General features: G+C 37.8%; 2 protein-coding genes across 3 annotated transcripts in view; both read right to left on the bottom strand.

Moving 5' to 3' along the window:
• The window catches only part of GABRB2 (gamma-aminobutyric acid type A receptor subunit beta2), a 204964-nt gene that overhangs the window by 182563 nt on the left and 7119 nt on the right, over positions 1–15282 (bottom strand). The gene's annotated exons all lie outside the window — the stretch shown is intronic.
• LOC129402432 (guanine nucleotide exchange factor MSS4) lies at positions 5655–8231 on the bottom strand. The gene has a single exon (XM_055128996.1). It carries the CDS (start codon positions 8171–8173, stop codon positions 7802–7804), a length of 372 nt encoding a protein of 123 aa, XP_054984971.1. The 5' UTR covers positions 8174–8231; the 3' UTR covers positions 5655–7801.

Below are 15282 nucleotides of genomic sequence, written 5' to 3'. Positions count from 1 at the left end.
TGAGAAGTAACAACCAAATAAATTTAGTTGTAATCAAGTAGTAAAAAAAAAAGATTGTTTCAGTCAGTTCTATAATTACATTTTTACCAATTTCAAAGTAGTGGTAAGAATGTTCAAGAGCTGCAATTAAAACTTGTCCTTATTTATATTTATCTGACAGGTCAAACAGGAAGCTATTTTCTGCTCTTCTTACATCTGAAAAATTAAGAACATATTAGCCATTAAATCATGACAACTATTCTTAATTTTATGAATAATCTAATGTCCCTGATTATCTCTGCTTTTTGTTTTAATTTATATATTTGCCATAATTCTAGTAAAAAAACCTTCAGAAAGGAGTGAGAATTGCCTAAAGATGTCAGGTTGCAAAGCATTCTCTGCAACTTCTGTGGATTCCTCTCACCTCTATTGATATGCAGATTCTTACAGAACTGTAGACTACTGTGATAATGCAGTACAAGGGCTTCCAGAACAAATTCTGAAAATCAACCAAAACACCCTTGAATAAAAATCGCAGGTTGGATGTGAGCAATGATAAAAACTTCAGAATGAAACCATAATTTTGTTGTGCTACATAGCCTTAAGAGCAAGAAGCTCTAATAAACGAGGATTGTGAGTTATTTAACACTAGTTTAGTTCATTCCTTATGCAATTTCTGAGTCAGGCCTTTTCTAACTTAGACGTGGCTATTGTTGGAACATCCGAGAAAAAAACATACCTGGGTCCAACCAGTCTCACGAAGCATAGTCTAATGGGCTACAGGAAAATTTCTCAGTATTGCAATACTTTCAAGGACCAAGAATAAGAGGGAAAAAAAAGATTTTCTTAGATTATAATTCTTAGCAGTAGATTAGTCATCTCAAAGCCTCCATATATTAGTAGGTAACATAGCTTCATAATTTTGCAGGGAGAACTTGGGGGCTTGGGTCACACCACGTGGTGTTAGGATTACTCCTAGCTTTGTGCTCAGGGGATTTATATGGTGCTAGAGATCAAATGAGGGTAAAACTCATGCAAGGCAAGGATCTCAATCCTTGTACTATCTCTGGCCCAACTTGATAATTTTCTTCAAAACAAACCTGAACATAATTTACCATCACTTTTTAATGATTAAAAAAATATTATGAGAATTGAATCACTGTGAGATACACAGTGACAAAGTTTCAGGCATACAATGTTCCAACACAACTTTATATAACATAAACATTTATCATTACTTTAAAAATCTGTAAGACTTGTAGAGAAGAATGACAGGCCAAAGACAATAAAAACCAAGGGAAGAGGATTTGGTCCTTAGCAGAAACCTCGCCACAACGTGGGTAGGGCAGTTAGGTCAGAGAAGCAAACACTGGGACAAGGATAGTGGGAAGTGGTCACTCAGAACAAGAATTGGATGCATGATGCCCGTTCAGTATTGCAAATCAGAGTGCCTAAAAGAAAAAGAAAAGTGTCTGCCCTAGAGGTGGGCTGTGGCATGGGAAAGCAGGAAGCTGGGGACATGAGTGAAGTGGGCGCAGATGAAGGGATGGGTGCTCCAACATTGTACGCCTGAAACTCAGTCAGGAGCAACTTTGTAATTTTGTATCTCCGGTGATTTGATAATTAAAAAAAATTAATGTGAAACAAAGTACCTCACTTATTTTCTGTAATTCTTCTCTTTCAATACTAAATGCTATTTTTCTGTTTCTTATAACCTTAGCACAAATATATTTTACCACAAATCACAATTTCAAAATCTGAATCATCTCATTCAAATAACTAATATAATCATAAGCAAGAATATCAAATAATGAATCTCAACTTCATAAATTACATCTTCTATTGATTTTATTTGCAAAGAAGTTTATAGTTCATGCCCCACTGACAGTTCCAAAGGCCAAAAAGATCTAATTTTTGGATCTTCAAGTCATATTATTTACTACAATTAAATCTGAGTATATAATAAATAAGCAGACATATTGTATATAACAAAAAAGGCATAAGCATATTCCAATAGAAGTCTACTTAATAAAATAGATACCAAGCCATATTTGATCTTCCTCTAAAATACCATCAATATTTTGGATAACCCTATCAAACAGGAATAAGCACAATCATCAAAAAGTATGTCACATCAATTCCTCAAGACAAGGAAGAATAAAGAGATCAACTACCAGATTCCATGAAACACAGCAAAAATAGTACTAAGTGGAAAATTTATAGCTATTCAAACACTACCAGAAGAAAGAAAGGGCTCAAATCAAGATCTACCTTGTCAGCTAGATAAATCAGAAAATGAACAATAAATGAATCCCAAAGCAGATAGAGGGCAGGAGATAATAATAGCGTATCTCATTAAAATCCAGTTTAAGGAACAGAGAGAGAGTTCAGCAAGTAAGGAGCTTGAGAGTTCAGCAAGTAAGGAGCTTGTCTTGCATGCAGTCAACCTGGGTTCAGAACCTAGCAACACCCTTGGTTCCCTGGTCACTGCCAAGAGAGATCCCTGAGCACCACAAAAACAATAACTGATTAATCCTGAATGTGCTCTCATTTAAACAGGAAAACACAATAATACCACACTCAATTTATAAATGTATAAATATACTTTATCTATAGTCAAAAACTCACGGTTGACAATGCTAATTTAATACACATTCTTTTACCCTACAACTTCTGTTTAGAATTTTGAAAACATCTAATGTCCATATATTTCCCCTCTCAAAGTCACAACTAACTTAAAGAACACAAAATGTACAAAATTCAACTTAAAAAATATTTTAGTTGAATTTAAGTTCAACGAAAGACTCACTAAACCCTTAAATGTATATGGTACATTTTCTCTAACTTTTGCATATATGTTGATACACTCTCTAAAATTATCAAACTTTATGCACCACTAAAATCATTTTTACTTGAGGAAATAAACATGATAATTAAAACTTCTCAGTAAGACAGATCAATAAGCTAATGTATTTTATATTGTCAACCAAATGAATTTAGGCTATCATAGCAGGAAAGTTTTAATGGTTATCAATACTTTTGATGATAAAATTTCTAGATAAAAATCATGACCAGATTAGTATTGAACAGCATCAAGTATTCAGTCTGAAACAGGCAGTTGTGGCAGTATTTACACACGGCAAGTCATGGTTGTAACTACAATGTCTTGTCTTCAACTACCTGTAATCAAACCGTCCATTCTTCAAGTTAAAGACACAAGAATTTACATGCAGCACATAATGATTATTGGACTTATTATACACGAAAATAATAATTTTCTTTTCTGGTGCAGAAAGGGGTTGGGTCATGCCTGGTAATGTTTAGGGATTACTCTGGATGGAAAGGGGTGTTGGACAGGTTTACCATGTGGTGCTGGGAACTGAGCTGAGACCAGCTGTATTCAAGGCAAGTAATTTAACCCCTGTGATTATCTCTCAGACCCCCAAGGTTTTCTGTATTAATGACTCTATCACTGTCATAGTTTCTCATTGATTTGTTTGAGTGGGCACCAGTAACGTCTCCATTGTTGAGACTCGTTGTTACTGTTTTTGGCATACCGAATATGCTATGGGTAGCTTGCCAGGCTCTGCCGTGCAGGCGAGATACTCTTGGTAACTTCCAGGCTCTCCGAGAGGGATGGAAGAATTGAACCCAGGTCGGTCGGTCTCGTGCAAGGCAAACGCCCTACCCACTGTGCTATCATTCCAGCCCTCTGTATTAATAAGACTTAAAATTTACAAGATAAAAGTATTAAGTAGAGATTATTGCTTTAAATTTAAATTTTAATCAATAAGATTAAAGGCAGAGATGAAACCTTAAAATTATGCCTTCAGTGGCAGTAACTCATATTAGTTTCTTAAAACTTGATAAATAAATTCTATATAGAAGATAGAAATTAAAATAAAACATTAAAATTTTAAAAATTCATTAGACATAAAAACTGAAAATTGTCTAATGTTCCTATATATTTTTGAATATGTTAATGATACCCAGGCACTACACAAAACAATTGATGGTGATATGGTATTTGCTTTCTAGTCAAGAATAAAAAATAATTATTAAATGTAAACACTTTATCCATAATTATCATAAAGCTGTAGTAGTTAAAAAATAAATTTAAGACTTAGTAGAGCTTATGGGAATAAATTAAACAATAAATGTCAAGAGTAGCTGAAGAAAATGATAAAATTTTACTGAAGACCAGAAAAGAAAGTTATGAATGGTGAGTCATGGTAGGTTCTTCAATAGGAAGAATCAATATAGGTGAGAAGTAAATTTTCTTCCAATATCCTTACTAATTAGACTTTTGTGAGTCTTAAAAAATATGTAATCTAGGGGCTGGAGAGATAGCACAGAGGGTAGGGCGTTTGCCTTGCACGCGGCCGACCCGGGTTCAAATCCCAGCATCCCATATGGTCCCCTGAGCACGGCCAGGGGTGATTCCTGAGTGCAGAGCCAGGAGTAATCCCTGTGCATGACTGGGTGTGACCCAAAAAGCAAAAAAAATATATGTAATCTACATTAGACTTTTCTGAATTTAATAGGTTACTTATCTTCCAGAAAACATTACTTTATATTGATAGCACTGCACTGTAGCATTGTCGTCCCGTTGTTCATTGATTTGCTGGAGTCTCCATTGTGAGGCCCGTTGTTACTGTTTTTGGCATATCAAATACGCCAGGGAGCTTGCCAGGCTCAGTTGTGCGGGCAGGGGTACTCTCGGTAGTTTGCTGGGCTCTCCGAGAGGGACAGAGGAATCTAACTCGGATCGGCTGCGTGCAAGGCAAACGCCACATCCGTTGTGTTATAATATAAAGCTACATTTTTTGCTATTGGAAAAGCAAGTGCCAATAATACCAGCAAGCTATTCTTTTTCTGTTTGTTCGGCAGCTTCTTAAGTGAATTGAAGTGTTAGATGCAGCCTTATTTCTTCTACGGAGACTTCCCATGATCTTAAGAACTTTGTCCAGTTCCCTGGCACTGTGATTAGTCCACTTAATCTTATGCTAGAGCAGAAAACATTTCCATTTGTGTCCCCTTTTTGTATCCCAGGAGTAATGCCAGTGAAATTTTTATAGGTTTATAAAATATAAAATATTTTATAAAAATAATTTATAAAATTATTTAAAAATATTTTATAAAAAATAAAATATAAAAATATAAAAGCCGAATATTTACTGATAATCATGAAAAAAATGAAAAGTAAAAGAGGTTTTACCACCCACACATTGTTATGTACACACGCACACACACACACACGCACACACACACACGCACACACACACACACACACACGCACACACACACGCACACACACACACACACACACATTTTTGTTGTTGTTGGGCCACATCTGGCTATGCTCAATGCTCCTGGTTCTGCACTCAGGGATCACTCCTGGAGGGGCTCTTGGGATCTTATAGGGTGCCGGGGATGGAACCCAAATTGGCCCCATGAAATCAAGAGACTATTAACCACTGGTCTTAACCTAGTGGTTAAGACATAGACTTTCCAGCCCTATGTCTCCTTATATTTTTAACAAGCAAGGTGCTAATGCATTGCTCTTCTCAGATTTTTTGCTGAAAAGTTTGATTTTTGGTTTTATTATGCAAGAACTTAGAATTTGGAAGCATGTATATCATATTCTCTTCATGTTTTTAGTTCTTTTTTTTTTTGCCATTTAAATACCTTTATTTATTTCAGATGAAACTGTAAAAGTACAATAATAACTTGATATTTTTGGCTAAGAAGACAAGATTTGGCAATTCTCAAAAAAAAATACAAATGGCTAATAAGTATAAATTTTTTTGTTAGAAATAAAATTAATGCAAATTAAAACAATATTTTTCTATTAAAGTGGTAAAATATCCTTTTACTAATAAATACCCAGTGTCAGTAGGGTGTAGATAAATGCTCTTTCACAGTGGGGGTTTTAGGACAGCTGTGTTTGCATGTGTCCATACAGCGCAGCCTTAAAAGTGTGTGTACCCCACAATTGCACTTCTAATTGTACTCCAAAAAATAATCAAAAACATGTATACAACTTAAATATAAGGTTGCACATCATATGACACCATAAGGAACTGGAGATAATCTAATAGCGAACTGTTTAAATAAATTATAGCACAGCAACATTAACAGGATACTAAGAACAATGGTGTACATATATGTGTATCTACTGACATGGGAAATCAGTATTTCATGAAAGAAAGCAAATTTCAAAGGTAGAGCATGTGGTAGAACACTTGCCTTACATGTGCGAGGCCTTGGATTTAAACCCCAAAATCAAAAAAGAACAAAATATGAGCTCATTTGTAGAAAGAAAAAAAAAAAGATATATATGCAGAAGGATATGTATCACATTATCACTGACAATCTCTGGATGGTATTAAAATGAATCATTAAAAAAATTTTATACCCCTTTTTAAAGTAATCTGCAGCAAGTATGTCCTAATTTTCTGATTAAAAAAAAAAAGTGAGCAGTCGAAGTCTTAGAAAAATTGCTTTGCCTAAGTTTTGGCTTGTGATGCAACAGGTGACGGGTCAGAGGGTCACAGGTCATATGCCCCAGGTATCCATTTGGTCTTGTTTCTTCTAACCTGAGTAGATTGTTCTCAGTTTTTCTGCAAGTGCCTTAATCACAGACATCTGAGTTCTCTCCGTTTCCACTAGTGCTTACCCGGGCCCTTTCTGGAAAGGAAACCACTCCCTAGGGAGCAGCAGGGCTGAAACACGGAAGATCTGCACTTTGCCGGGTGACCTTAGGGAGAAGGAAGAAGGCAGCAGGACATGAAAACAGAGGACTGCACGGCCAACGGGGAAGTGTTTGTTTGGTCCTTATGTCAGTCCCAGGCTTCCTCTGAGTCTGAAGAGGTAGGGGTCATGGGACTCCTAAGAGAAACGAGAGAACCCTTAAAAACCCAGTTGAGGGGTTAAACAAATCCGCTAGCAGCTGTTAGGTCGACACTGCAGCTTCTCTAACAGACGTGTGGAGATTTGGATGGAAATTTTATATTCTGGGTCATAACGGGGATTTCAATGAAACCCAAACCATCAGGATAAGAACCATACCCTGAGGCGCAGGAAATGACACTGCCCATGAATTCAGTCTTCCCAGTGCCTGTCCTCAAATACGGAGAAAACAGAGTCAAGTTCTCTTTGAAGTGACTGTCATCTGGGGCTGAAAATCGAACCTCAGTTGCACAGAGCACAGGGTGGAGAGACCCCATCACGGGCTGAGGCTCGAGGGCCAAATCTGTCCTCATCATGAAAGGCTGCCACCAACCTAGAGGAGAGATTCACAAAAATGGTGCCAGAGGGGTGGCTGCGGCGACATGTCTCAGCAGCAGTTCCGACACCGAGGCCTGTGAGTGCTTTTAAAGTAAAAGACGAAGTCACTCTAGCTACAGGGCGCCACACAGCACTCCCTGGCACACGGGCATGCTTGCTTCAGGAGAGACGAGAGGTGGAGCTCAAACTCTCAGCACCCGAGCAGCCGCTGCCACGTGCCACCATGGCCCCAGGGGTGAGCTCCGCCCTCCGAGAGCAGGAACCAAGGGTGCCGACAGATGGCCCAGGATCCGGTGACTTGTGCCACCCAGCGTCCCGAAACTGGAAGGAGATTAGGAAATGTGATGAAAGTGAACCAAGCCGGGGACGTGTGCTCGAGGTTTCTGGAAGCGGGACTAGCCTTTCGCATGTCCGGCTGGACGTGCGAGGACACAGAAGGGGGCAGCGAGCGGTCAGGCCAGGAGAGATCAGGGCCAGTTCTGGTGGGGAGTCGCTTTATAGTTGGGAGTGGCACGAGTCCTCCTCCCCTCGGTCACTCATGGGAAACCCGTTCCAAGGCCACATAGAAACTGTTCTTGTCATCCAGGCAATGCCAGCCGATCGGCCCGATTTCACAGTCTGCGCAGACCAGAAACTTGATGTTGCCCACATCCTTGGTGAAGCCCACGTTCTCAAAGATGAACATGTCGTCGACCAGCCAGTGTTCCTGGAGGACATCGCCGTCGGGGTCGCTGCCGTCGGCCAGGGCCGGCTTCTTTCTCATGGAGGGAAGGAAAAGCTGCCGGCGGGAGAAGAGCGCGGTGCCGGGCTGCAGCACCCGCGAGCCGCATCGCTGGCACAGCACCGCCTTCCGGTTTCGGCCCTCGGCGGACACCAGCTCGCTCAGCTGCTCGCCGGGTTCCATCGCCACCGCCGCCTCGGCCGCCACGGCCCCGAGCGCGCAGGCGCCGGGCCGGCCGGCTCTTTCCCCATGTTTTTAGTTCTTGATGTCATTTTTTTATGTGACTCTGCTTGTCTGTCTTTAATAGTCCATATGCTTACATTAAAAAAATGATATAGATGAGCATTTAGCCACATGTTACTCCTATATCGTGGCACAGTTAACAAATAAATGTAAAGTACTTTGTACTTATATCTGCTTCCAAACTTGATACTTGGAAATACTATTTTTCTCAAGGTTTTTGTATATATCTATACTTTATATTGATAAATTATTTTATTCAGATTTCTTAAGAGAATATAACTTGTTCCCAAAGTCTAGCCTAAAATAAAGCATTGAACAGATATGTAGAAAATAAGGGAAACTCTGCTTTTGATGTAGCCTATAATCTACAAATCTCTGATGCATTAAGAATCAAAGCTATCACTTTTCTAATAAATTCTGTTAGAAAAATGGTTTGACACAAGACATACTAATATAATTCAAGCAAACATTTATGAACATTTTCTTAGCACAAATTTACAGAGCCAAGTTCACCAGCCGCACCGACATAAAAGAAGAACCAACGTGGGTTTAACAGTGCTTGAAAAGAATGCTTTACACAGCTTTAACTATTAGAGAACATTAGGAGAGATCATCAGCCTATTAACTCAAACCCTCACGTGGGGTAAAAAGAGTTAAATTTCTTTATTAAGTGTGATTGTTAGTTTCTTCATTTGTAGGACAAAGACAAAAAAGAAAAATTACTTCAAGTTTTTAAAGTATGGTGGTTTCCACATGGATAAGAAGACAGAATTGTGATTAGATTCCAAAATCGAATTGGCATTACTTTTTATATTTACACTTAAATTATTTAACATCTCTGCTTCTTGTTTAATGATATTTAATGAAATGATTGAAGCCATTCATTTAAGATCAATATTAGAAAATAATCATTGAGAAATGTACAACTGATGAGATACCTCAAAAAGTGTCTAACACCTCAAAAAAGTGGCAACTTTTAAAGTTGAGCTTTATAAATTTAGTTGAAGGGGAACTGTCTAAATACTTAGTTCTTTGTCAACCCAGCTAACTTGTAATTCTAAGAAATAGAACGGCACAATAACTATTTTTAAACAAATACTCCCTTCTGAAAAAAAAGGAAAACCATACAGTCTCTAAAACATTGCTTTTTTGGTTGATGTGATTACAGAAGTTGCTATAAGGAACCTCTACATAGGGAAGAATTGTGACTAGAAGAAAGCAATCACTGTTGAATTATCTGTTTTGCAAGGCCTATTATCCACTATTTCCTATTAGAATAGAACAGTCCTTAATGCTGTATCATTATCCACTATATTCTAGTTTCATGCTAATGCAAACATAACCCAATGTTAAGGTACGTATGAGAAAAAATGTTAATTTGTTTTTATGTGGTTTTGTCAAATGCTTTTAATTAAATGTTTATGTTTGATATACATTTCTAGGTCAATATAAATAAAATGACATGCATTTATTGCAGAAGTGGACTGAAATTAATTTTGACCATCATTTTTACCCACATTAAAGCTGAACTTGCATACCAAAAACTTACTTTTAGAATTACCTGTTTAACGAGAAGATTCGTGAAAAAGTCAGTAAATATTGAAAATAATTAATGATCTCATGCCAATCTAAATTATTGATTTTTAGAGGAGAAATCTCAAAATTCCTAATCATTGAGGCCGTAAGTTTAAATATCTACTTCAACAATTTATAATTAGGCAGTTATATATAATTGGCATCATTGTTCTTTCGTGTATATGTACAATGTTAACAGCAAGTCAGCGGTCAAATAGCTATCATTCTAAATATGGACACAGTAGTCAACTATTATCCTAAAATAAATGTTAAAATAACCAGTATTTTCCCAATTTTCTCAAACATTTCAAAATAACAGAAGTAGTTTGTAATCATTTATTTGGAGCAATCAGTGTGAGAAACGTTCATCTCTCCCATCACTTGACACAATTTTCATCCTTCCTAAACACAGACTTCCAATTTTCATCATGTGTGTCAATAAAATTACTGTAGAAGTCCCAAAGGGTATTTTAAGACTGTAAAAATTGACTCTGGTGGTGGGACTGGTACTGGAACATAGTATGCCTAAAACTCAACTATGAGTGACTTTGTTAATCATAATAAAACTTTATGAGTCAATAAAATATTAAAATTTAAAAAATCAAAGCTGAAAAAGAATTAACTTTCTCATAGGTATCCTTAGTACGGTATGCCTCCCACTTGATTCTTTGGGAAGATCCTTCAGACATTCCTACCATGTCACAGCATCTACTCGATCATTTTCATTGTCTCCTTCGCACAGCTCTTAACACCACCAGCAATTTGGACTCACTCTGCTCCTTTGCACCCTACCATTCCTAGGCACTTAATTTGGCAGTGCCTTCTCAAAAATTATGTGATTCTCTTTGAAAAGGAGGATGACAATTCTAGATCAGTGAATTTTCGTGAGAATTAAGTGAAATAGGCAAACACATTCCAATTTTTCATCTTTGCCACATTACCTAATTTATTTATTACCTAATGTAATGTGGCAAAGATGAAAATTCTTAACATTTAATGGCTTTCTTCATGCTGCCTGTACTCCACAGCAATCTTCAAACAACTGGTCCTATTTTCCAATTATTCGCATGTAAACTGATCCTTCTTTCTCTGCTTCATGAAGCATGAAGTCTTCTAAAGATCCCATCCACTTTGATACCTTGGCTCTTTACATCACAAAAATTCATATTATATCTAGAGTCAACTCAGTTATCAAATTCTTTCATTAGTGATGACATCAGCGTCCACCTGTACTATAAAAATAATGCTTCTCAAGCAGTGGTCTTCAGGTAGTGTGTATATTCCCATCTCTTTATCTAGATACCCAAGAATTACCCCCTAAACATATTAGACTCACATTATACTGCATGAGAATAGTATAAGGATCGAAGAAAAACTATGCTTTCAAGTCTTTTATGATGTATTAGGGGTACACCATTTTCCTGTCCCACTATCTAAAACATACTGTTCTCTAATGATCCTCACTTCCCTCTTGAGGAAACTAAATTAATCCTTCATAATTTTAGGGATAACCTCAGCCTCAGTAAAAAGTTTATTTCATACTGTATTATATCCATAACACAGTCTAACGGGCACAGTGCTAGTCAAGTCAACACTTGTCCTGGTATACTGACATGCTATAACCCTTCAACTGCCCTTACAAAAATTCATTCAGTCCATATTTGATGACCACCTACTAATTGCCAGGCAGCATGCTGGCCACTGGAAATGCAGGTAGACACTGACATGTACTTGTATACTTCAATATCTCTTGTCTTTTCCCTATGGCTTGCACATTTCTAAGATGCATATAGATTTACCTTAAAAACTCCAACCATGTAATTATTGCTGTTGTGTTAGAAGAGAAATAATTCTTCAACTGCCTAAACAATTATTTCTAAGTTAAGGCCTTTTGGCAGGTAAGTGGGCAGTAGGTGCCAAATTATAGTGCAAAGAAAATGAGACTTGCCAATAAAAATGCTGATGGAATGTTAACAAAATGAGCAGGAGCAAGAGCCAATGGTCTCAAGTCATCCCATATTTTTCTATTTAAACAGGGATGGGATAATATAAACTCATTTTTTCTCCTTGTTCAATAGAAACAGGCACACTGCAAGTAAAATGCAAAATATAGAACATATTTTGTATTTTGAAAATTTATAACCATCTACTTTTTATTTTTTTTGTTTTGGGCTAAAGCCAACAGTGCTCAGGGCTTACTCATGGCTCTTTGCTCAGGGATTACTCCTGATGGTACTTGGGGGACCCTATGGGGACAGAACCCAGGTCGTTGGCTGCATGCAAGACAGGTCCCTAGTCACTAGCTCTCCAGCACTCCCTATCTACTCTTTAATTTCTTTTTTAACCATCTGTTTCAGAGTATCTTTTGCCACATATAAGAATATAAGTTAATTTTGGAAAATCTGAATATATCATGATATCAGAGTGAAAGGATATCTGTGCATATCTATTTTTGCATAAAATGTATATATAATTTTTAAATGTTTCTAATTGTATGCAATCTTTTTATTTTTATATACTTTCATACTATTAATGATATGTAAGTCATATGTTCCTTTTCAAACAATCCACTGCTGGGTTTATAACCAATATTTTATGAAATGCATTAAAATTCATTTAAAATTCGTTGAACAAAATATAAAATGTTGATACACTCTTATTTCCATATTTTTGCAAGATTATGGACTGGCATGTAAAAATAACACAGTAGTTTGCACTGGTGGCAGTGAAAGTGTATATTCTACCCAAGACTGCAAAAATTCCCTATGAAATAAAAATGTAGATGTCTTTCCCACAGCGGGCAATACTCCCCCTTTCCGTTGCACGCTCCAACATGATCTGAGAAGCAGGGTTGTGTTTTCAGGTAAAACTGGGGTGTGCTTTTTGTTGGTCTGCTTAAAGAAGGTAGATTTCAGGGAGGTGCTGAGTAATATTTTTCTGTATGGGAACTGAAGGTTAAATTAACCTCTGATGTAGACTATAACATTTCCTTCAAAATAACTAAGAGCAAAGTATGAAATATGAATGAGCAAACAGGCAGAAATAGACTATAGAAGCAAATTAGAACACCATAATGAAGAGATAAGGATGTGCATAATTTTTGGCTTTGATGGTTTTGGATATTTTAAAATAGGTTTCTTTCACAATGGAACACCACCAAACATAAATGAAATGGCAATTGAACTGTACAATCCATCCTCGGTGAGAATATGGTTTGTCATCTTACTGCTTAGAGATAAAAGTGCACTATTCTACTCACTAGTGGTTCTCCACGGGAAACAATTTCAACTTCAGAGCACGTTTGCTAACTTTCGGGGACGATTCTGGTTTTCACAACTGGTGGGGGCTATCTGGCACCACGTAAGTAAAGGTCATGAGTATGGTTAAGTATCTCAGAATGCACATGACAACCCCTTTATAACAAAGAATTTTATTCCCCAAATGCTAAGAGGGCCAAGGTTAAGAACCCTGGCACTTATCAGTGATCAACAGATCAGTCTTGGCCCTGCCCTGCATTAGTACTCTTCCCAAAGAGAAGCACTTTCTCTCATTGGCATCTGACTGGCACTTTATAGACTATCGATGCCCACTGAATCATTTGGGTGAGTGGCTAGGGAATGCCCTGAAGCACATACAAGGCACTTTTAGAACAAAAAAAAAAAACTTGAGATAATCCTGGACTGACTTTTTTATAGTAGGCCTGTAATCAGTTCTTTAGTTCAAGTTACAGACAAGCAAAAACATTTTTAGGGGAGCCTACCTTCAAAATGATTGCAAAAGATTTACCTTAAGAGTGAGGCAAACCAGACATTTGTAAACTGGCCATATCCTGAAGCACAGTTGTTTAAAATAGATGGTCTCATGTATATGGTGTGAGATGCAGTACAGAAAAACCAACCAACCGCATTGAATGGCATATTTGTAGGACTCACACAAATGAGTTCTCTTCGGGGGAGACAGAGAAATAACAGGGTAGGGCACTTGCTTTGCAGTACAGTTCACTCTGATTCAATCCCCACCGTGCATATGGTCATTGTCTAAGCTCTGGTAGGGGTTACTCCTTGAGCACAGAACCAGAAAACATCTCCTGAACAACCCTGGATATTTCCCCAACACCACTCCCCACCCCAAAATCCCGCCCAGAAAATATGCTCTCAGGGAAAAGTTCAACTGCAAGGCCGGTCTTGAGACACTAACAGAGAAGGGGGAAAGATGCCCTCCTCACACAATGGCCACAGCATAACACTACAGCTTATAGTTCTGCTGGACAACAGAATATTATGACAAGTAAAACACAGCACCCATTCAGAGTGAAAGGCATGATGAGATTGCAAATCTCTGACTTTTCAAGATCATGCACAATTCTTTTATTTCTTGGTTAGAACTGTGTTTAATAGATGCCATGGAAAGAATAGGTTTCTCAAGGACAAAAAAAAAACACACAGCTAAAACTTAATTCTCATGAAATAAACTACTTGAAAAACAATTTTAAGAAAATTACCATATTTTTCAAGGTGAAAGGAGTGAGGAGTAACTAATTTTAAAAATTTCACTGTTAAACAAAAACCTATCACAGGAATAAAAATTCTTCAACCAAACAGGGTTCTCAAGAAATGGAAGCATCACACACACACACACACACACACACACACACACACACACACACCTGGGTGATGCCAGGGATTAAACTAGTATGCCTCGTTATGCCTTACACATACTAGGCATGTGCTTTATCACTTAAGCTATCATCTAGACCCTGAAAATAGGTTTTCAAAAGGAGATGCAGCTACATTTACAGGATACAATGCAGTATAACGGATTGGTTTAAATAAGGTTAAGGTATATTTAGTCAATCATTTGCTAGCTGGGTGACTGAAGAAGCCGCTTAACATCTCCGAGACTCAGACTGCTTTATGTAAACAGATAGACAGAGACCACTCAGATGTTCTTGAAAGAGATAATGTACATCAACACGGGACTTGTCAGATCAAGGAGTCAATAAGCAAGAGCCAATAAGGACCCAGTGCGAATGGTGGAAAATGTGGGGAAATAACAAGAGCAGGAGGAGTGTAGAGAAGAAGGGGGTGAGGGGAGGACAATATAAAAGCTTGCTGAAATTGGGTAGGAGAATTCCCAAGCATCATTTGTTTTGAAGTAAGCCTGCCCATGGTCAATATGTGCACAACCCCCTCACCAAGAGACGCGGTTCTTGAATTCCCTTCTTTGTCCCTTTGTCTCCCCACACACTCCAAAGGCGATTTCAGCCTCTTCTGCTCTCCACAGAAAGTATGCCCTGTGTCACAGAGACAGGATTTCCATTTTCTGTTTTATCAATCTACCTTGCTCTGCTCTGCATACGAAACACGTTCCTTTTTCTATAGGTTAGTCTCCTCCAAATTGTATGGCTCCTTTTAGGGATTGTCCTGTCCTGGCTTCCTCTCAGATCTGAACTTCTCGAGGTTATCCTCTTCAAC

Source organism: Sorex araneus, chromosome 2 (genome assembly GCF_027595985.1).
Source record: "Sorex araneus isolate mSorAra2 chromosome 2, mSorAra2.pri, whole genome shotgun sequence".
Classification (NCBI taxonomy): Eukaryota; Metazoa; Chordata; class Mammalia; order Eulipotyphla; family Soricidae; genus Sorex; species Sorex araneus.
This window is presented reverse-complemented; position numbering and strand designations above follow the sequence as displayed.

Excerpts from the sequence above, each read along its gene's own strand:
- LOC129402432 (XM_055128996.1), bottom strand. The coding sequence starts at position 8,173 with ATGGAACCCGGCGAGCAGCTGAGCGAGCTGGTGTCCGCCGAGGGCCGA.